Here is a 21162-nt window from a genome sequence, read left to right as displayed (position 1 = left end):
CAATCCCTTCAGCTCTGCACCAGGGGAGGGTTACATATTTTTGTGTCAAATCATATATATATATTTGCAAAATATTACACGGAGTAAAACCCAAACTCAGAACAATCTACATATATATATGTATGTGTATGTATCTGCATATATATATATCTACGAATATATATATTCATAGATATATATATATATGCAGATACTGTACACACATACATACACACACACACAGACATGCTTATATATATATTTGTTTTCGTAGATTTCACAGGTATATGTATGTAGATTGTTCTGAGTTCAGGTTTTACCCTGTGTGATATTTTGAGTTCTATGCAACGTTTCGGTGAAATCACATTCACCGTCATCAGGCTGAAGTTGTTAGCTTCATGCTGCTTTGAATATAGTTTATATTATAACTACTATATATTCAAAGCAGCACGAAGCTTACAACCTCAGCCTGATGATGGTGACTGTGATTTCACCGAAACGTCATATAGACACTCAAAATATTACACGGGGTGAAACCGAACGCGGAACAATCTACATATAAATAGATAGATAGATAGATAGATAGATAGATAGATAGATAGATAGATAGATAGATAGATAGATAGATTGATAGATAAGATTAGATAGATAGATAGATAGATAGATAGATTAGATAGATTAGATAGATAGATAGATTGATAGATTGATAGATAAGATTAGATAGATAGATAGATAGATTGATAAGATTAGATAGATAGATAGGTAGATAGATAGATAGATAGATAGATAGATAGATAGATTAGATAGATAGATAAGATTAGATAGATAGATAGATAGATAAGATTAGATAGATAGATAGATAGATAGATAGATAAGATTAGATAGATAGATAGATAGATAGATAGATAGATAGATAGATAGATAGATAGATAAGATTAGATAGATAGGTAGATAGATTAGATAGAGAGATAGAGAGATAGAGAGATAGATAGATTGATAGATAAGATTAGATAGATAGATAGATAGATAAGATTAGATAGATAGATAGATAGATAGATAAGATTAGATAGATAGATAGATAGATAGATTGATAAGATTAGATAGATAGGTAGATAGATAGATAGATAGATAGATTGATAAGATTAGATAGATAGGTAGATAGATTAGATAGAGAGATAGAGAGATAGAGAGATAGATAGATTGATAGATAAGATTAGATAGATAGATAGATAGATAAGATTAGATAGATAGATAGATAGATAGATAGATAAGATTAGATAGATAGATAGATAGATAGATTGATAAGATTAGATAGATAGGTAGATAGATAGATAGATAGATAGATAGATAGATTAGATAGATAGATAAGATTAGATAGATAGATAGATAGATAAGATTAGATAGATAGATAGATAGATAGATAAGATTAGATAGATAGATAGATAGATAGATAGATTGATAAGATTAGATAGATAGGTAGATAGATTAGATAGAGAGATAGAGAGATAGAGAGATAGATAGATTGATAGATAAGATTAGATAGATAGACAGACAGACAGACAGATATGTAGATAGATAGATATGTAGATTGTATATATATATATACACACACACACACATATGTGTGTGTGTGTGTGTGTGTGTCACATGTTTTTGCTGAATTTGAAAATTAAGGGAGGCTAGGATAGATCTATTTAGGACTCATTTTGGCCAAACACACATACTTACATACACACAAACACACACACACACACATACATACACATACATACATATATATATGCAGGCACACACAGACGTACACACACACAGACTCTCTCTCAAGAATTATTCTAAAAATGTGGGTTCCAGGTGTATTTATAAATGAAGAGGCAACAGCAATCTCTGGAACGTTTTACATTTTATTAAAAACTAGTAAAATTAACAAAGCTTCTAGACCTCTATTAAGGTGGACAGAATGTTAAAATCCCCACTGAAGACGGTGCTGTTGGCTTTGCTCCTTGCCTAGGCCCTTCCCTCCCTCCCTCCTGCGGAGCAATGCAGGCCCAATACACATCACGGGCAAACCAGAGGCCATAGAGGAGACAATGCAGGTGCCTAAGGGAGGGAGGAATAACAACAAGGGGGAGAAAGTGGAGATTAGCACACCCCAAGTATTGCCCCATAGCCCTACTCCTACCCCCTGGGGAGAGAAAGAGCAATACGCAAAAGATAAAGAAGCAACAGCAACCCCACCTGTTCCCATGAATAAGCTAGCAACAACCCAGGGAAGGAAAGTTGTGTGTACACACACACACACACACACACTGCTTAAAAAAATAAAGGGAACACTCAAATAACACATTCTGGATCTAAATGAATGAAATATTTTCATTGAATATTTTGTTCGGTACAAAGTCGAATGTGCAGGACAACAGGTGAAATAGACTGTCCATCAGTGTGGCTTCCAAAGTGGGCAGTTTGATTTACTTGAAGTTATATTGTGTATATATATATATGTGTGTGTAACATGTTTTGCTGAATTTGAAAATTAATCGGGACTAGGATAGATCTATTTCAGCCTTGTTTTAATATAATTATATAATTATATAATTATATATAATTATATAATTATATTAAACACTGCAAATTATAATTTATAAAAAATTAAAAATTGTAATAAAGACTGAAAACAAAATAAATGATACCAAGGTTTACTAATAGCTTAACTGAATAATAAATGCTAATTTATTGTTAAAATATTAAAAATTATTCACAATAATGTATTATTAAATTAAATGATTAAATGCTGATGTTTTACTTTATTCATACTGTTAACATTATCAATAGAATAATGTAATAATGTGCATTGTAATGTAATATAAATTATAGGAATATAATTTATATGTTAAATGTGATATATAATTTATATAACGTAAATAGGCAAAATATTATTTTTATTTTTATTAATATTATGAATAAACTACATTTAATAAAATATTCATTATTAAATCTATAAAGATTAAATGGTATTAAATCAGGGAAGCGGACGGGCGCGGGGAAGGGACAAAAAAACTCCATCCCAACCTCGGTGGGGCCGATTGCCCCCTTTCCTCCTCGCAAGCCAGAACCCTCATCCCGTGGTCGATGTGTAACCAGAAGCGTCGATACGATTCCATAGGAGGTTGTCCACTTGGGGGATAGAGGGGAGCGCGGTGCAGACAGGAAGAGCGACCCTTTCCGGCCGCTGCCTACAGCGCCGCCCTCGATCGAAGTGGGAATTGCAGTTCGGAGAACCTGCTCCTCTGCAATGCTGCAGAAGGGGTAATTCCGGGTTACTCTCTCACTTGCATCCTGGAAATTCTCCAGTCCTTACAACCACTCGTTTAGTGACCGTTCAAAGTTACAGCAGTAGCACCGAAACGATTTATGACTGTGTTTCACACTTACAAAAAGGGAGGGAAGGAAGACTATGCATAGTATTAATTTATGATTAATATTAATTCCATTTATCATTAAATGATTAAATATCATGCATATTGTTTATATTAGTACTACTGGTGTTATTAAACTAAATAATTATTGAATACTACGTGTATCATTCATATATTACTAAATTATTAATTACTAATGATTATTTATTTTATTTTTATTCAATTCAGACTCTGCCACAGGCTCATGTTTGTGGGAACAATTCCCCATCCTGGCTGCCTCGTTTTGTGTGAACTGACCTGCAAATTTGGCCATCTCAATACCCTCGATGAATTTAAAAAACGGTAATTCAACGTTGACGAAGAATTAATACTATTTGCAAAAGATAAACTGATTTAATTAAACATTTCATTTTATTTTTATTTCCTTTGTATATCACAATTAGGAATCTCCCTCATACAATCACTCTGAGAAATGTACAATATACAACAATGCCTTGATTTACAAAAGTTCCATTTAAGGACCGTTCAAAATGTCAACGGCCCTGGGGAAAAAAATGATGACTTTGGACCTTCACTTCACCCATCTGAGCGTTATAGCCTCCCTGTGTTGAGGTTATCAAAAATCAGAAGTTTGAAAACTAAATTGACTGGTTGCAGAGTCGCAGGGACACGTTTAATGGCCGTCGTAACTGCATCCCTTTGTCGACGTAATCAAAACTCAGAAGTTTGGCAACTGACTCATCGCCATATCCCAAGGTCACACAATACCTTTTAGTGAACTTCCGACCAGCCAACAAGGAAGCCCGATTCGCCGAACAACTGTGTTAAGAGCGGTGGGGATTCGCTTAACAACGATGGTCAGAAACGTGGGCACAGCTCACTGGGCAAGCATTTGGCTTAAGCCACGGAAATGTTGGCCTTGATTGTGTGGTCGTACGTCGAGGACTCGACCGGTTTAGGCACGAGCAATAAAGCAGCTCAACTTGGAATTTAAGGTGTGGTCCTTTGCGCCTGACCTTAAGAAAATAAAACATGGGTGGACTTCAACTCCCAGAATTCCCCCCCATGTCCCTCCTCCCACAGAGGGAAGTCAACCCGGGATGAAAATACAGAATTAAAAAACTCGACCTCCAGGAATGGAACACAGCATCGTTAGACCCTCCTGTCGAGAGTATCGGCACGAGAGGGTAAAAATCAAGATGGGGCTGGCGGCCATTTTGACTTTTTTCACCCGCTCTGCACCTTGATTTCCGCAAAGGGAATGGTCACACAAGAAGAGACTGGCCCAGAATGGGATAGGGTCCCCTGCTTGAGTAAGGGGCTGAACTAGAAGACCTCCATGCTCCTGTCCCCCTCTCGTTATCACTATGGGTCTTACGCAGACGGGGGTTGTTGCTCGTGCTGTTACTGGTGGGCTGTACACTGCGTTTGTGCGACATTTTGCTTCCTGTGCAGGTGCAGAAGCACAATTTCACTCTCTTGCGCGACACAAAGCTGCGCGTGCACCTCAATTTTTGCTACCGCTGCGGCATCTTTTATCCATACCAGTAACAACCCACTACCGATCCTAAGCCTTCTGCCTCCCGTTCTGAGGATCAAGGATGTGACTAATACCCATCCTGTGCTTGGTTCAACATGGCTGCCTAAACTCTGCTTCCCGGCCGCCACCCGCTCATCGGGTTCTCCGTCGGGACCTAACGAACGGTTTACGGGGGATACGTCTCTTGTCCGAGTCCAGCCTCTACATTGTCTGCCCGGACCCCGATTCCACCCTGCTGGCTATGCCCGCTCGCCTGAGTGGGGCGATCCTCCAGCCAAATCGCCTCCCCCTCGTGTAGGCGCTGGTGTCCCACCAGGTGCTGCTTGCGGGTGAAGCTCTTTGGGCAGAGCGGGCATCGGTAGGGCCTTTCGCCCGTGTGCAGCCGCCCATGGGTGGCAAGATGCTCCTTACGGATGAACGTCTTCCCGCACTCCCCACAGGCGTACGGCCGCTCCCCAGTGTGGATCATCTGGTGCCGTAAGAAATTTGAGTGGTGGTTGAAAGTCCGGCCACACTGGCCGCAGATGTAGCAGCCCTTTTTTTTGGCGACCGCGTGGGTACGCTCGTGAAGGTGCAGGTTGATTTTCAGCCGGAAAGTTTTCTTGCACTCGGTGCAAGTGTGCGGCCGATCGCCTGTGTGCCAGAGGCGGTGTTTGCTCAGGCTGGCCTGGTGGGGGAACCAGCGCCCGCAATCTGAACAGGTATACGCCCTGACCTCCGGCTGGGGATGCTGTGTGGGGCTGTCCCCACGGTCTGGAGGGACCTGGAGGTGCGACTGCTGGTGCAAGGCACACTGTTCCTCGTACAAGAAACTCCTACCACAATCGGGACACACGTACGGCGCTTCGCCGGGAACTACCCCTTCCTGGACGACGATGGTGGTGAAATTTGCGACGTCTCCTCCAGGCTCAGCCGACTGTTCCAGCACGCCCATCCGGCTGTCCACCGACCCCAGGCCCTCCTCTGAGGCGGGCGACACGTCCTGCTCTGAAGACCCAGGCAAGGGACTGGACTGACCCGGGTTCCCAGGCTCTGTCTCGGCTACGGGGAACGTCGGCAAGGGTACAGCCGCTTCTAGGGAGAAGGGTCAGAAAGCAAAGCCTTTGGGAATGCTCCTGGGAACGTTGCCCGTGGGAATGGATTCCCTGCCCATTACCTGGTCTGTCTTTTTGGATGTCTTCTGCTTCATGAGGGGGCCCCCGATGCTCCCCACTTAAAGGTGCCCCACCTTCCATTGGGGATTTTGGCTTTGAGGTAGCACAACCTGAAAGGGGGGGAAGAAGGGAGAGAGACAGACAAAGAGGAGAGGAGAGGAAGAAGAGGAAAGGAAGGTAAGTGAAAGGAGGGGAGAGGAGAGGGAAGGAAAAGAAAGGAAGGGAAGGGAAGAAGGAAAGGAAGGGAAAGGAGAGGAGATGAAAGGAAAGGGAAGAAGGAGGAAGGAGAAAGGAAAGAATGGAAGGGAAGGGAAGAAAAGAATGAGAAAGAGAAAGGAAAGGAAGGGAAGGAAAGAAGGAAAGGAAGGGAAGGGAAAAGAGAGGAGAGGGAAGGAGAGGAAATTAAAGAAAGGAATGGGAAGAAAAGAAGGAGGAAGAGAAAGGAAAGGAAAGGAGGAAAGAAAGAAAGGGAAAGGAAAGACAAAAAGGCATAAAATTTCTCATTGGTTCAAGACACCTGACCACAATTCAACCCCACGTCCATGACTAAGTGAGTCTGTGAATCTTGCCCCAGTTTATGACTTTTCCTGCCAGCGCCGTTAAGCGAATCATTGCCTTTGTCAAGTGAGCAACACAGTCGCTAAGTGAAACCTGGATTTTCCCCGTGGACTTTAAAGATTGGAAGGGGTCAAAAGACTGTTTCATGGCCCTGGGACAGAGGATCCGTCATAAATGCGAACCCACGGCCAAGCGTCTGAAATCTGATCGCAGGACCAGAGGGACCTGCAAAAGAGTCATTAAGTGTGAAGAACAGCCCTAAGTCCCCCTTTTTTTCACTGCAATGGTCCCTAAACTCAAGACTCTTTCGGTTTTCCCATTTCTGGCAAAATTTTAACATGATCCAGAATCGGGGCTCTTGGCAATCGACTCGAATTCATGACGGGCCACATTGGGGTCGTGTGATCCCTTCTGATGGCCCAAAGACAAGGGAGGAAGCCCGTTTCACTTAATGGCCGTGTTCTAATGGAAGAACGGCCACTATTCACTTAACGACCAGGGCAGGAAAGCTTGTAAAATGGGGAAATTGTAACATTTCTCAGCCGTCGAGCTGAGCAATTGACATTTCAAGACCAACTGAATTCTAAACTTCGGATTCTCTCCCTTCTTGTTCGCAAGAGAGGGAGGGAGAGGGAGAGGGAGGGAGATGGAGGGAGGGAGGGGGAGCAAGGGAGTGAGGAAGAGGGAGGAAGAGGGAGGGACCGGGAGGGAGCAAGGAAGTGTGGGAGAGGGAGGGAGATGGATGGAGGGAGGGAGAGCAAGGGAGAGCGAGGGAGCCAGGGAGAGGGAGGGAGAGGGAGGGAGAGAGAGGGAGGGAGGGAGCAAGGGAGTGTGGGAGAGCGAGGGAGATGGAGGGAGGGAGGTAAATTTCCCAGGTAAGATGAGACCTTTATTTAGGGCACACTCCGAGGCAAGGCCCGCCCACCCCTCACCCCCTTTACCTGTTGAAACCAAGGATTCCGCGGTCTTCTGGCACTCCGAGTTCGAATCCTCCAGCTCCCGTTCCGAGCAGTAGACAGAGACGTTGCTGAAGTCCACGGGAACCTGAATATGGAAGCCGGGAGATCCCAGATCAGCTGGGAAGGGCACGGTCCAAAATGATCCCCACCCCTGGGACCACACACACCCCATATCTAAACCTCCCCACCACCACCACAAGTATTTGTGTTCGTTTGTTTTTACGAATTTTTTTTGTTTTGAAATATTTTTAAGGTTTTAATTGTAATGTTTTTTTTAAATGATGAACAGCCCAGAGTTTTTTGCTAAGATAGCCAGCTGTAGAAATAAATGGAGGTAGGTAGGTAGGTAGATTGGGGGGCGAGAGAGAGAGATTAGAGATAGATGAGATGAAAGATAGAGAGATGATATATATAGAGAGATAAATGAGAGATAGATGAAAGATAGATAGGTAGGGTAGGTAGATATGAGAGAGGATAGATAGATAGACAGACAGACAGACAGACAGACAGACAAAAAGAAAGTGATGGCTAACTAACTAGATAGAGATAAAAAGAAAGAGCTAGCTAACGAGAGAGAGAGAGAGATAATAGATATATGGATAAATATCTATAGAGAGATGATAGAGAGATAGATGGAGAGAGATACTGTAGATAGATGGATGGATGGATGGATGGATGGATAGATAGATAATATATGAGAGGATTGACAGAGAGATGAAAAGAAAGATAGCTAACGAACTAGATAGAGAGATAATAGACAAATGGAGAGATAAGAGATTAATAGATAGATAAATAGATGGATTCTATCTATCTCATTTATCTATCTATCTCTGTATCCATCCATTGAACTTAGTCTGTTTCATTTGTGAAGCCAGGATCAAGCCACAAAACCGCTCCTGCTGGACGCCTCCTCCCTTCCCCTCTGACCTGTAGGGTTTCCCCAGGGGGGCCTGGCGGGACCTTCAGGAACAGGAAGTTCTGGTTCTTCAGCTGCTCCTCCACCTTCTCCACCCGCCGGTGCAGCTGCTCGAAGGCCCGAGCCATCATCCCCAGAGCCTCCAGGTGGGGCAGGAAGTCCGTCACCACTTTCTCCATCGCGGAGAGCTTGTGCTCCGCCAGATCGGCCCGCCGTCGCAGCGTCCGGAGTTGCCCCACGTGGACATCCACCTTTCTCTCCACGGCCTGCATGGCAGCCAGCAACGTCCAGAAGGAGATTTCAGGCATCTGGTGGTGTGTTGTGGGTTCACATCCTGGCTTCGGGGGCATCCAGAAGAGTCCCGGTGGTGGTTGTGGTGGCGGCGGCGGTCGTAGGAGAGCTGGGTTCCACTAAGGGTGCAAACGGTCGATAAAGACCACCCAAACCCTCATCCCCTGCACTCCGAGCATGAACCTCTATGGCAAATTCTAACAAATATTCGCTTTGCGGCGATTCAGCACTGAAAAGAGGGAGTCCTCACACTTACAACCATTGTGTCCTCCAAATTGGGGAGTCCTCAACACACTCCCAATTTCTGTGGCTAAGCTTTACAACCGTTCCCGCCATCGTCCTTCAGCAAACCCCGGCAGTTATAAATTTGCCAACATAGATATTGACAAAATAATGGCTTCCCGGCTGACCTTTCAGTGAAAATGGTCCAGTTGTTAAACAAATCTGGTGGTTGTTAAGTGAATCCAGCTTGCTCCTTTGACGTGGTTTGATCAGAAAGATGCAAAACAGGAATGGCGTGACCCGTCATAAATCTGAGTTGGTTGCCAAGTGTCTGAATTTTGATCATTTAACCATGGACAGCCACAGTCGTTAATGCGAAAAATGGTCATTAAATGAACTGTGGTAAACCAAAGAGGCAACCAGCATGAATTTATGACAGTTTTGGTATCCTGGGGTCACGTGATCTTCTTTTGTGACTTTCCAACAAGCAATGACAAAGAGGCAATCCAGATTCACTTAACGACTACATTGATTCACTTAATAATCATGGCTAAAAGAAAAGGTCTTAAACTCAGGTGTGACTCGCTTAGCAACCTGCCTTGCTTAGTCACCAAAATTCTACGATTGGCACTGAGCCCAAAATTTATGTTGTTTAAGTGAAACATTTCTTATGTGAGTTTGCTCCATTTTACAACTTTTCTTGCCACTGTTGTTAAGTGAATCATTGCAGTTGTTTAAGCTGATGACACAGTTGCAAAGTGCATCGCAACTTACCTGTTGACTTTGCTGGTTAGAAGAGGATTGTGTGACCACGGAGACCCCACAACCAGGGTAAACATGAATCGCGGAATTTCTTAAGTTCTTATCACATGACTACAGGGAAGCGGTAATGGTCATAAGTGTGGAACACGTTCCAAGGTCCCTTTTTTCAGTGCTGTTGCAACTTTGAACAGTTGCTAAAGGAACCGTTGTAAGTCTTCTGCTTATAAACAACAATTCCTGGTTTAGCAGTGGGAAAACAGTGACATCCCCCAAAGTCCCCAACCAGAAACAGTGACAAAGCCCACTTCTGCTTACAAACCATGATTCCTGGATTAAAAAGAAAAAAAGCTTCCCGTAGTTGGGAAAGTAACAAACCGGAATTTGTTTGTTTCTTTAAACAGAAACCCTAAATATCAAAGTTTCTAAGTAGCAAATCCCGGAATTCGACTCTCCCGTTGTGACTGCCAGCAGTGGAAAGTCGGGATGGTGGGCAGTTATTTCTGTTCGCCCTCCCCCGTCCTCCCACTTTTTGGGGGGTGGTAGTGATGTTTGGGGAGGGCCAAGCGAAGGGTGCCAGCGTGCCTCTGAGCGTACGCAGAGCGCCCCAGAGGTCTCGGAGGTGGAGGGTTTACCCTGGAGTAAGGGAGAGCGAGAGAGCGTTGCTGGAGGAAGCCCGACGAGAGCCAGCGCTGGTTCCCAGGAGCGCGAAATACCTGAAAATTCGGTTCCCACGGGGTCTCCATGGCTTTCCCGACCGGGCGGCGAGCTAGGGCAGCTGGGGCTGAGCTGGGGCTGCGGAGGGGCGGCGGCGGAGATGGGGGGGGGGGGCTCCGGAGGAAGAGGAGGAGCCGCGCACCCGCAGCTGCCACCGGGCGGCGCCCTCTCGCTCCGTCCCGACCGACGGCGGGTGGCACCTGGACGGAGCGCTGCAGACGCACCTGGGAGCGCCCTTGAGGACGGGGGAGGGAGGGAGGGAGGGGCGCGGGGCCTATCCAGGCTATTGGAACGGGGGGGCTTGGCTGGGGAAGGTGGGGAGGGGCGGGGAGGCTCATCCCGAGAGCGGGCGTGGGAAAAGGAGACAAGCGGCGATTCCCGGGTTGTCTGAAGAGTCCACACACAAATACACGCTGCCCCGCAGATCGGGAGTCCTGGGGCACCGGCCGGCCGGGTGGTCGCTTGCAGACGTTTTGTGACCCGACTAGGGAACGTCTTCAGCGTTAGGAGGGAGGGGGAATTGTTCTTACTGGTTTCGTAGACTGGTATAGAAATGCCCTTTTGATCAGGTGATGTTCCCTAGTTGGGTTATGAAACGTCCCCTTCTCCTCCTTCCCCCCCCCCTTTCCTCCTCTTCCTCCTTCCTCCCCCTCCTCTCTTAGACTAGATCAGGGCTTCTCAATTCTTTTCTATTATGCCTTCTCCCCCGCCCCCCTCTCAGGAAGAAGTACCAACTCTCCACCAGGACAATTATTTGCAATATTTGGCCCTGCCAACATTTCTAGTCCGAGTACCTACCGTAGTCCCAGTGAAGCCAAGCCCTACGTACGCTTTATCATATTTCCTCATCTTAAACTTTTGGGAGACTTAATTAATGTTTGTCTCATGATCTCCGTCTCTCTCCTCCTCTCTTTTCATCCCTGTTCAATATTTTCCCACGGTGTCTCTTAAGGGTTTGTTATCTGCACTTTGTATCTCCTGCTCCATGCTGTGTGCTATTGCTTGGTGCAAAAAAACCCCCTATCTATGGCAAAAAAGGAGCATGTTCCCTGGGGTCACGCATCCCCCCCCAGCATTGCTCCATGTCCCCCTCCCCAGGGGGACCTGCCCCACCATTTGAGAAGCACCGGACTAGATGGTCCCTGGAGTTCCCTTTCGACCTCTATTCGGGCTCAGCCAGGCAGATGGCTTTCTCAGCCTCTCAAAAGGCCTTGGGAGGAGACAGGGTATCAGTCCATGGCCAAAGAGAAGCAAGAAAAATCACGGGGCCGAATTCGATTCCTGACCAAGCTTTGCCAAAAGTTGGAGCTGGGCTGTGAATGGTGTGTCTTTACCAACTTGGAGCTGCACAAGAGGGGCTGCTGTGTTCCTATAACCCTGAAGCCCCCCCTCAAGGATCATAGAGTTCCCCAAGCTGCTTCAGTTCCCCCTCCCAAAAGTTAACTGTCCTGAGTGAGGGGCTTCCACTTGTCCCCCCCCATCCATCCATCCATCCATCCACCCTACTTCTGGCTCAGTTGAAATGTGGATTCAAAGAATCTTGGATCCACAGCAGATTTATGGGGAGGGGGCTCATGGGGTTTAAGTGGGCTTCTGAGGGTGTCAGATCAAAGATTGAACATGTGCCTGGAATAGAGATAGTCCTCGACTTACGACGATGGAACCGTTGCTAAGTGAGACCATTATGAGTTTTGTCCCATTTTACGACGCACCTTGTTGTCATTCAATGAATCCTGGTCCTTCTTAAAGTCCTTAATTAAATTGCTGTGATTGTTACGTTATTTGCCAGTCGTTAAGTGAACCCCAGCTGTTGTTAAATTAGCAACAAGGTTCTTAAGTGAGTTGCTGCTGCTATTGTTAATGTTACTCCCCACGCCATTATTATTATTTATTTATTTTATTTATTGGATTTGTATGCAATTATTAAGTGAATCCCGGTCATTGTTAAGTCAATCCAGTTAACACCCCCCCCAAAAAACCCCAAAGGTGACAAAAGTGGATTATGTGACCCCAGGATGGTCATAAGGACAAAACAGTGGCTAAGCCTTTGGATTTCGATCTGGTGACGCAAGGGATTGATGCCTAAATCGTCGCCAAGAGTGAGAACGGCATAAGCCCCCTTTTTCCCACTGAGGTTGTAACTTTGAACAGTCCCTAAGTGAGTTGTTGTAAGTTGAGAACTGTAAACGCAGGCCCAGTGCCCCAAATCATAGGAACCTGGGGAACTTCAGAAGTGGGTTATAAATATCTTTGGAGGGGGGGGGAGTATTTGTTGTAACTTTGAATGTCTGCAAAGTGAATAGTCGTAAATTGAGGACAACTCTACAGGCTGAGTCTCACACCTTGCTGTAAAAAAGGGGAGAACTTGACAGAAATTCATAACCTGAGAGCTCAGACTTTAGTGTTGCACCAGCGAAAAATTGGAAATAAGAACTAATCCAGTATTTGCCAAGCTGGACAACTTGAGGGTGTATGGACTCCAATTCCCAGAATCCCCCAGCCGGCATGCTTTAATAGGGGAGGACTCCCACTCCCAGAATCCCCCAGATGCTTTAAGTGGAGAGGACTCCCACTCCCAGAAGGGCATCAATGCTACCATGGAAATAGGGATGCCCAGGAGGGTCACCCAATCTGAAGAACGTGATTCTAATCCTATGTGACCTACTGGATTGAAAGATGATCCCCGACATTTGCAACTGCCCAACTGTGATAAACTCAAACCTCACATGCTTGGGGAGGGGGGGGAGATCTTCCCTTCGTATGGGGGGGGGAGGATCAATTGTGGCCCAACCCACCAGATTTGGGGAAGCCACGTAGGGAAGTGGATCCCCTGTTCTGACCGGAGGAGAACATAGAGGCAGCCCTTGAGTTACAACAGTCACAGAAACCAGCCCATCGTGGTTGTCGCTCCTGATGTAGTAGGTTGTTAATGTGCTCCGGCCAATTTTAAGATCTTTTTTCTTTTCAGGTGACTGCTGTGGTCATTGGAGGGGCCACCTTGATTGCAAAACAGCTGGAATAGTAACAGAACCACTGCCGCCGTTCAGAAAAAATATCATTAGACAATGGAAATAATCGTAAACAGTAGAGGGCATCTATCGGTGTGCTCTGATTGCGCGCATAGGGGCGAAATTTTGCTTCCTGCACCTGTGCAGGTAGCAAAATCTCACACGGGGAGGCAGGTGTGTGCGTGTTCCAGGAAAGGTTTTTGCTTCTGCAGAAAAAAACTCACTGAAACACACACACATTGTATCCCTGTGTGCGATTTTGCTACCTGCACAAGCGCCGGAAAGAAAATTCCGCTCGAAGACACAATTAGGCACACCAGTGGGAGCCCACTATACCGATCATAAGCGTGGTTCATGGGCTAAATGCCCAAATTTGGTGAGGGGATCATGGTACGGGGGCAGGAGTATCGGGTTCCTAGTGGAAGGGGGAGCGGGAGGGGATGTGTACTGGTAGCGGAAACTTAGCCGTGCACGCAGCTCCAGTGGCCGGCCGACGAGCGCATAGGTCGGAATGGGATTTGGCTTCTGCGCATGCACAGGGAGCAAAATATTGCGAGAGGAGGTGCATGCACACATGATATTTCAGCAATATTTTGGTGATTTCCACATGTGCAGAAGCAAAGAAATAAATACCAAAATTTTGCGTGCCCATGCGTCTTCTCGCGAGATTTGCTTCCTGCGCATACTGAGGCTAAATCTCACTCTGACACATGCGCACCCCCACCAGACGCACTTGCACACAGCTATTCAGCTACAGCTGCGCCCACATCAGCACCAGTAGTGGCAGTAAGTTGGAAGAAAACCCCACCGCCTGGTGGGAGGCCATTGTGGAAACTTTGAATGCTGTAACGGAACAGCCGCTCAATGAATTTTGCCCCCATTCTTACAACCTTCCCCTCCAGCGTTGTTAAGTGGATCACTGCGGTTGTCAAGCTAGCGGCAACAGTTGTTGAGTGAATCCGTCTCCCTCGTTGACTTGGCCTGTCAGCAGGTTGCAAAATGGGACCGTGTGAACCTGGGATACAGCAATGGTCATAAACAGGAATCGGTTGCCACTTTTGATCTTGGAGACACTACAACGGCCGTAGGTCATAAGGCACCTTTTCCAGCGCTGTTAAAACAGGTCACTAAATGAACTCTTGTAAGTTGAGGACTACCTATAAACCCGTAATACGTCCATCCTGACTTCAAATAGTCACTAGGTAAGTGGTCGTTAAGTCCCATTTGTATAGGATGGGGAGCTTCAGGATAGCTGGTCTGAGACCCGAAATCTCTCATGCCTAAGAGCGGTCAAGCGACCCAACTCCAGATCCACAGATGACAAAGACGTCAGGGAGAGACACACTGAACTGACATATTTTGCCAAAGAAGGTGATACAAAAACCAACAACCACCCCCAAAATTGTAGCCACAGACAAAACACTGGACGTCACACAAAAGAAAAGCTGGTTTCTCACAGTCACTTCGGCCGACAATCAAGTTCAACAACATGGCAATTCATAGGTAACTTAACCAATATTTACAGATACATTGAAATAAAAATAACCCACACCACCACAACGATAGAGGGCAGATCTCTGCAATCCTGGAGTGTGCAAGAACTGGGGAGCCAGGCAACACAAAATCCTGCTGGGACACCACACTGTGAAACCACACAATGCAAGAGCCGGGCATCAAGAGGAGAAACTGCCAGGGCTACTGGCTGAAGTTGTTGTCGCTCACAAGACGCACGGGCCCTCGGCAAAGAACCAGACATGGTTTCAAAAGTAAAACGGAGAAGACGGACAGACACGCCCACTAAGGACTCAGGAAGTGGGTGCGAGGGGGGAGGGAGGTGTGGGAGGATTGGGACCCCCCATCCTGAGCGGGTGGGGTCAAAGGACAGCCAATCTACTTTTCCCTATGGCCCATTGCCGTTTTGCCAAACTCTGCAGCACACGGGTGCAATCTGGAGTACGATGATACGTGTGTGGAGGGTATACGCCACAAAGGCAGAATCGTACGGGCAAGTGGACGTGGCAGAGTGGAATTTGAGGAGGGGGGCTGGAGAGAGTAACAGGGTATTTGCGGGACCTGTCTTAACACCCCCTCCTGGGCATGCAAGGAGGTGCAGGGTGGGCAAGACCTCTGCAGCCCACTCAAGTGCAACGGGCCCATGACCCTTGTACATGAGCAGTACACAACTTAAGGGTCGGCTCCCAGCAGGTGTGCCCCAGTGCAGGACGGAGGAGGCAATCAATGCTCCTGTGTCCCCCAAGAGTACATTACCCCACCACCGTCCCAGGGGGCCACTCTACAAGGTCCGGCACGTCCCTTTCAGCTAGGTCCGAACAACGCTACGGCTGCTCGGGTTTCAGGCCCATCAGGCCTGCTTGCGTTCCCAGCATCAGGTGGTGCACGGTGGGGTTGCGGGTGTGGATTTTCTGGTGGCAGTTCAACGACTCCTTGTAGCGGAAGTTCTTCCCGCAGGTGGCGCACTGGTAGGGCGTCTCGCCCGTGTGGACCCGCCAGTGTTTCAGCAGGTGGTCCCGCCGGATGAAGCTTTTTCCGCATTCCGTGCACTGGTACGGGCGCTCGCCTGTGTGGATCCGCTGGTGACGCACTGCTTTCGAGAGGTCCCGGAAGTCCTTTCCGCAGTAAGTGCAGGTCAGCGGCCCGTCTCCCTTCCCCGCGTGGAGTTTCTGGTGAAGGAGCAGGCTGACCTCCAGCTTGAAGCTCTCTTTGCACTGGGTGCAGGTGTACGGGCGCTCCACCATGTGGTTCGCAGGGCGTTTCACCGTGCTGGGTTTTGCGGTTGGGCTCCTCTGCGGCTCCGGGCGCTTGTGCACTTTGGGGCGGGCAGGAGTCGGTGCCCTCTGCAGAGCGAAGGGGGTGAGCTTAACTTCCGGGTTTCCTTTCAGCTCTGGCACAAGGTACACGCCACTTCCGCCGTGGGTCTTCTGGTGGCTGGCGAAGAGCTGCCTGTCTACGAATCCTTCTCCACACTCACAGCAGATGAAGGGGCCGGCGTGCGCTTCGGCGGGTGGGACGAGATCCTCTTTCCGTGTCTCGGGCAAATCCTGCAGCGACCGCCGGAGGGGCTTCTTGGGCTGCATGACGGAGGAAGACTGGCTCTCGCACAGCAGTTCCTCTCCGGGATCCTGGAAAACGTCCGTCCACTTGTGGGGGAAGAGGCTGTCCACATCCTCCTCCAGCAGCTGAGGGGCACCTGGTGAAAGAGCGGACACAGGCGACAGAGGCCTTGGTTATTACCCATAATGCCCTTCGTGCAGTGGAAGATGGCCGCTACTGGTGCGCCCTCCGAGGCCATCAGGGGGCACACGGGCGACCGTCGGAGCGGGATTTGGCTTCTGCACATGCGCAGCAAGCAAAATCTCACATAAGGACACACGCGCGAACAAGATTTCGGTGATTTTCGCCAATATTTTTGCTTCTGCGCAGCAACAGAAATGTCGTGCGAATGTCTCGCGCACGGTGAGATTTCAGTGGAAATCGCTGGTTTCTTTGCTCCCGTGCAGGCGCGGAAGCAAATAACTGGCAATTTTCACCAGAATCTCATTGGTTGCGCATGTGCACGGCGTGTACATAGCCTACGGTGATGGAGCTGCGCGCACAGCTCCATTTCTGCTGCTGGGGTTCCATTCTGGGGTTGGCCCACCTCTTTGTGTGGGCAACGTGACACGTTTGTGGGTGGGTGGGGGACAAGGGATGTGGACATTTATTTATTTATTTATTTATTTATTTATTTATTTATTTATTTAGTTAGTTAGTTAGTTAGTTAGTTAGTTAGTTAGTTAGTTAGTTAGTTAGTTAGTTAGTTTTTATGCCGCCCTTCTCCTTAGTCTCATAGCGGCTTACAACATAGAAACATAGAAGACTGTCGGCAGAAAAAGACCTCATGGTCCATCTAGTCTACCCTTATACTATTTCCTGTATTTTATCTTACAATGGATCTATGTTTATCCCAGGCAGGTTTCAATTCAGTTACTGTGGATTTACCAACCACGTCTGCTGGAAGTTTGTTCCAAGGGTCTAAGTTTGTTCCAAGGATCTAAGTTTGTTCCAAGGACATGTTAGCAACAGCACTTTTTAACAGAGCCAGCCTATTGCCCCCACAATCTGGGTCCTCATTTTACCCACCTCGGAAGGATGGAAGGCCGAGTCAACCTTGAGCCGGTGATGAGATTTGAACCCCTGACCTCCAGATCTATAGCTTCAGTGGCCTGCAGTACAGCACTCTACCTGCTGCGCCACCCCGGCTCCTTTTAACTGGGTGGGAAACACAGATTCGGGCTTCCCAGTGTAGGTGCCAGGATGGCTCCGGCAATAGATTGGAACTTTGACTCGGACTCTGATATAGTTCGGATGCTACCTGAAACACTGACATTTAACCTAAATATGTCTTGACACCTGATTCTGGACACCCCCCTTCCCTGTGAATGTTCCCAGGTGGTTTTCCAAACATCTAACCGCTCCTCCCTCCTCAGTGTGTCCATTCTCCTCTCTTACCCATGGTGCACTCCCCGGGGATTTCTCTGTCCTCCAAGGTCCCCATGCTTTTGGTGAGGGACAGATCCTCCTCCTCCATCCAGGTGCTCCCACGGAGAGCTGAAGCCTGTGATCCTGTGCAAAAGAGAGGAAGGAGGAGGGTCATCACCCACCCACCCCCATATCCCCGTATCCCAAAGCGGAGGCACACGTCTTGCCCACGTCCCCTCTCCGCGATTAGCTCAATCGGTGCTTTCGAAGCTCAGAGAATGCAAAATGGGTGGACGTAAAATTCCAATAATTCCCCAAACAACATCCACTGAGGAATTCTGGGAGTAGAAGTCCACTGGATTTGGAAAAGCTACGAAGGGTTGTTTTTTTTTTAAAGCTCCCAGGAAGTTTTTCATAAAAATTCCCAGAGCAGGGAGGAGAGGAAGCGGCCACATCTACCTGACTGGTCTCCCAATCCGGATTCTCCGTGAGGACGCTCCTCCCTGCTGTCAGTCTGCTCCGAAGCCTCTCCTTGCTTGATCCGGGCGAGGAGTTCGGGTTTGGAGACGGCCGTGTCTGCAGAGGAAATGACAGCACCAGGTAGTCCTGGACTTACAATCGTTTGTTTAGTGACCATTTATATAGACATCACTGAAGAAAGTGACTTATTTATTTGTTTGTTTGTTTCTTTTGCAAAGAACATATTGGTGGTATACAAAGATATAGTAATATTCATATACTGTACATGATACTAGTAGAAAAGAAACATTAAAGACAGGGGATGGAAGGAATGGTGCTGCACTTAGGCACGCCCCTCATTGACCTCTTAGCAATCAGGAAAGGTCAACGGTGGATAGTTTAAGGGTAAAGTTTTGGGGGTCAGGTGATGATACTACAGAGTCTGGTGGTGAGTTCCATGCATCATCTACTTGGTTACTAAAGTCTTATTTCCTGCAGTCGAGTTTAGAGCAGCTTACTTTGAGTTTGTATCCGTTATGTGCTCGTGTGTTGTTGTGGTTGAAGCTGAAGTAGTCGTCGACAAGAAGGACATTGTAGCAGATGATTTTACGGGCTGTGCTTAGGTCGTGTTTAAGAGGCGACGTAGTTCTAAGCTTTCTAAGCCCAGGATTGTCAGTCTAGTTGCATAGGGGATTCAGTTGCGAGTGAAGGAGGGGAGGGCTCTTCTCATGAAGTATCTCTGGCCATTTTCTACAGAGTTTATGACTTAAGATTTATGACTGTTTCTCACACGTACGATCCACAGAGCATCCCTGTGATCATGTGATCAAAAATTTGAATGCTTGGCAAACTGACTCGTATTTATGACGGTTGCGTGAGCCCCTTTCGCGACCTTCTCTGACAATCAACGAGGACGTCAGATTCGCTAAATGACGTTGTTATTAACTTAACCACTGCAACTTAATAAGTCACGTAAACACCGTGGCAAGGAAGGTTGTAAAATCGGGACAAAAATTCCTTGAACAACTGTCTCACTTAGCAAAGAAAATTTTGGCCAGAACTGTGATCATATGCTGAGGACTAACCGTCTACGGGACAACTGGCTTCAGGTTCAGGAGACATCAGAATGGGGAATGGAGGGGAGGGGCTAAACGCCGCGGCGACATGGAGTTCCCCGTTCTCCATGGGGAATCCTGATACCAACGCCGCTTGGGAGAGCCGTTTTTTCCGGAACCACCTTGTACGGGTGATGAAGAAGGGAGACACCGTCGGATTTCTCGGGAGGGGTGGTAAACCCCCCAGGGAGCCAACAAAAGCTCCCGACCAATGGCAGCTGGGAAACGACTCGTCGTCCTAGCTGTGGTGGCTACAAATGGAAGGATTGTTTACTTGAACATTAAAGTCACCTGAGAAGATATAAGATGACATGCTGGATAGGATAGAGACAAGGGAAAAAATATTGGAGGGAAAGAAGCTGGGGCCACAAAGGTAAAAGGAAGAAGAAAACAAAGAAAGCTTAAGAAAAGAAGAATGGAAAACTATAGAAAATGGTTGACTGGGGGGAGAGGAAACAGATTTATCTCGTTATATCTTTCTTTTTTTAATATTTTAAAGTATATAGGTTTAGACTGAATAAATAATAATAATAATAATAATTATTATTATTATTATTATTTATTAGATTTGTATGCCGCCCCCTCTCTGAGAACTCAGGGTGGCTCACAACAATAATTGTGATTATTGAATTATTTAAAAAAGATATATTTTTATATTTTTTATAAAAAAAAATAGTAGGTTGATGTAAGATTGGTTGTATTAAATGAATTAGAAGAAAGTATAAATTAATTAGAAGAAAGTATAAATTGTAAAAAAGAAATCATATAAGATATGTTTGATATATAATGAAAATAGTTTGTAAATGTGCCAATATACGGAAAGGAATTTGAGGATTATTGATGTAATCAATAAATATGATGTGAAAGTGAGCAACAACAAGAACTATTAGTTTGAGATTTTAAGGCAAGCTGAAAAAATACAATGTGGATTATTGTTATTGTTAGCGTTGTTTTTTTAGTAGGTTGATGTAAGATTGGTTGTATTAAATGAATTAGAAGAAAGTATAAATTGTAAAAAAAAATTCATATAAGATATGTTTGATATACAGTGATCCCTCGAGTTTCGCGATCTCGATCTTCGCGAAACGCTATATCGTGATTTTTAAAAAAATATTAATTTTTTAAAAAACCACTCCGGGTTTGGCTTTGGGAGTCAGCTGGGAAGCGGCGCGGCTGTTTTAAAAGGTCGCAGCCGGCCTGGGGGGCTTCCCAGCACCCCCCCGAACCCCCAACCTGGGTCTTCCCGGCCGCCCACGCAAAGGGGAAACCCCGGCTCCTCGCTGATGCCCGCCGCTCGCCCGCCCGCCAGCAAGAGGGGGAAGACCCAGGGAAGGTTCCTTCGGCCGCCCAGCAGCTGATCTGCTCGGTAGCGCAGCAGCAGCGAGGAGCCGAATCGGGGTTTCCCCTTTACGTGGGCGGCGGGGAACGCAAACTCCACCATCTACGCATGCGCGGCCATAGAAAAAAGGGCACGCATGCGCAGATGGTGTTTTTACTTCCGCAACCCTACATCGCGAAAAATCGATTATCGCGAGGGGTCTTGGAACGGAACCCTCGCGATAATAGAGGGATCACTGTATAATGAAAATAGTT

At 46.8% G+C, this 21162-nt stretch overlaps 1 protein-coding gene across 1 annotated transcript in view; it reads right to left on the bottom strand.

The window, feature by feature from the left end:
* Positions 1-3784: 3784 nt before the first annotated feature.
* Positions 3785-21162, bottom strand: part of LOC139153211 (zinc finger protein 84-like) — a 27671-nt gene continuing 10293 nt past the window's right edge. The window contains exons 5-13 of the mRNA XM_070726853.1: positions 18455-18571; positions 18026-18139; positions 15857-16724; positions 15411-15559; positions 10508-10743; positions 8531-8929; positions 7586-7688; positions 6089-6196; positions 3785-6006 (exon numbers count right to left, since the gene is read on the bottom strand). Of these exons, the coding sequence (XP_070582954.1) occupies positions 5099-6006; positions 6089-6196; positions 7586-7688; positions 8531-8929; positions 10508-10743; positions 15411-15559; positions 15857-16724; positions 18026-18139; positions 18455-18571 (3002 nt within the window). The 3' untranslated portion in view covers positions 3785-5098. The remainder of the gene's footprint in view (positions 6007-6088; positions 6197-7585; positions 7689-8530; positions 8930-10507; positions 10744-15410; positions 15560-15856; positions 16725-18025; positions 18140-18454; positions 18572-21162) is intronic.

Source organism: Erythrolamprus reginae, chromosome Z (genome assembly GCF_031021105.1).
Source record: "Erythrolamprus reginae isolate rEryReg1 chromosome Z, rEryReg1.hap1, whole genome shotgun sequence".
NCBI lineage: Eukaryota > Metazoa > Chordata > Lepidosauria > Squamata > Dipsadidae > Erythrolamprus > Erythrolamprus reginae.
This window is presented reverse-complemented; position numbering and strand designations above follow the sequence as displayed.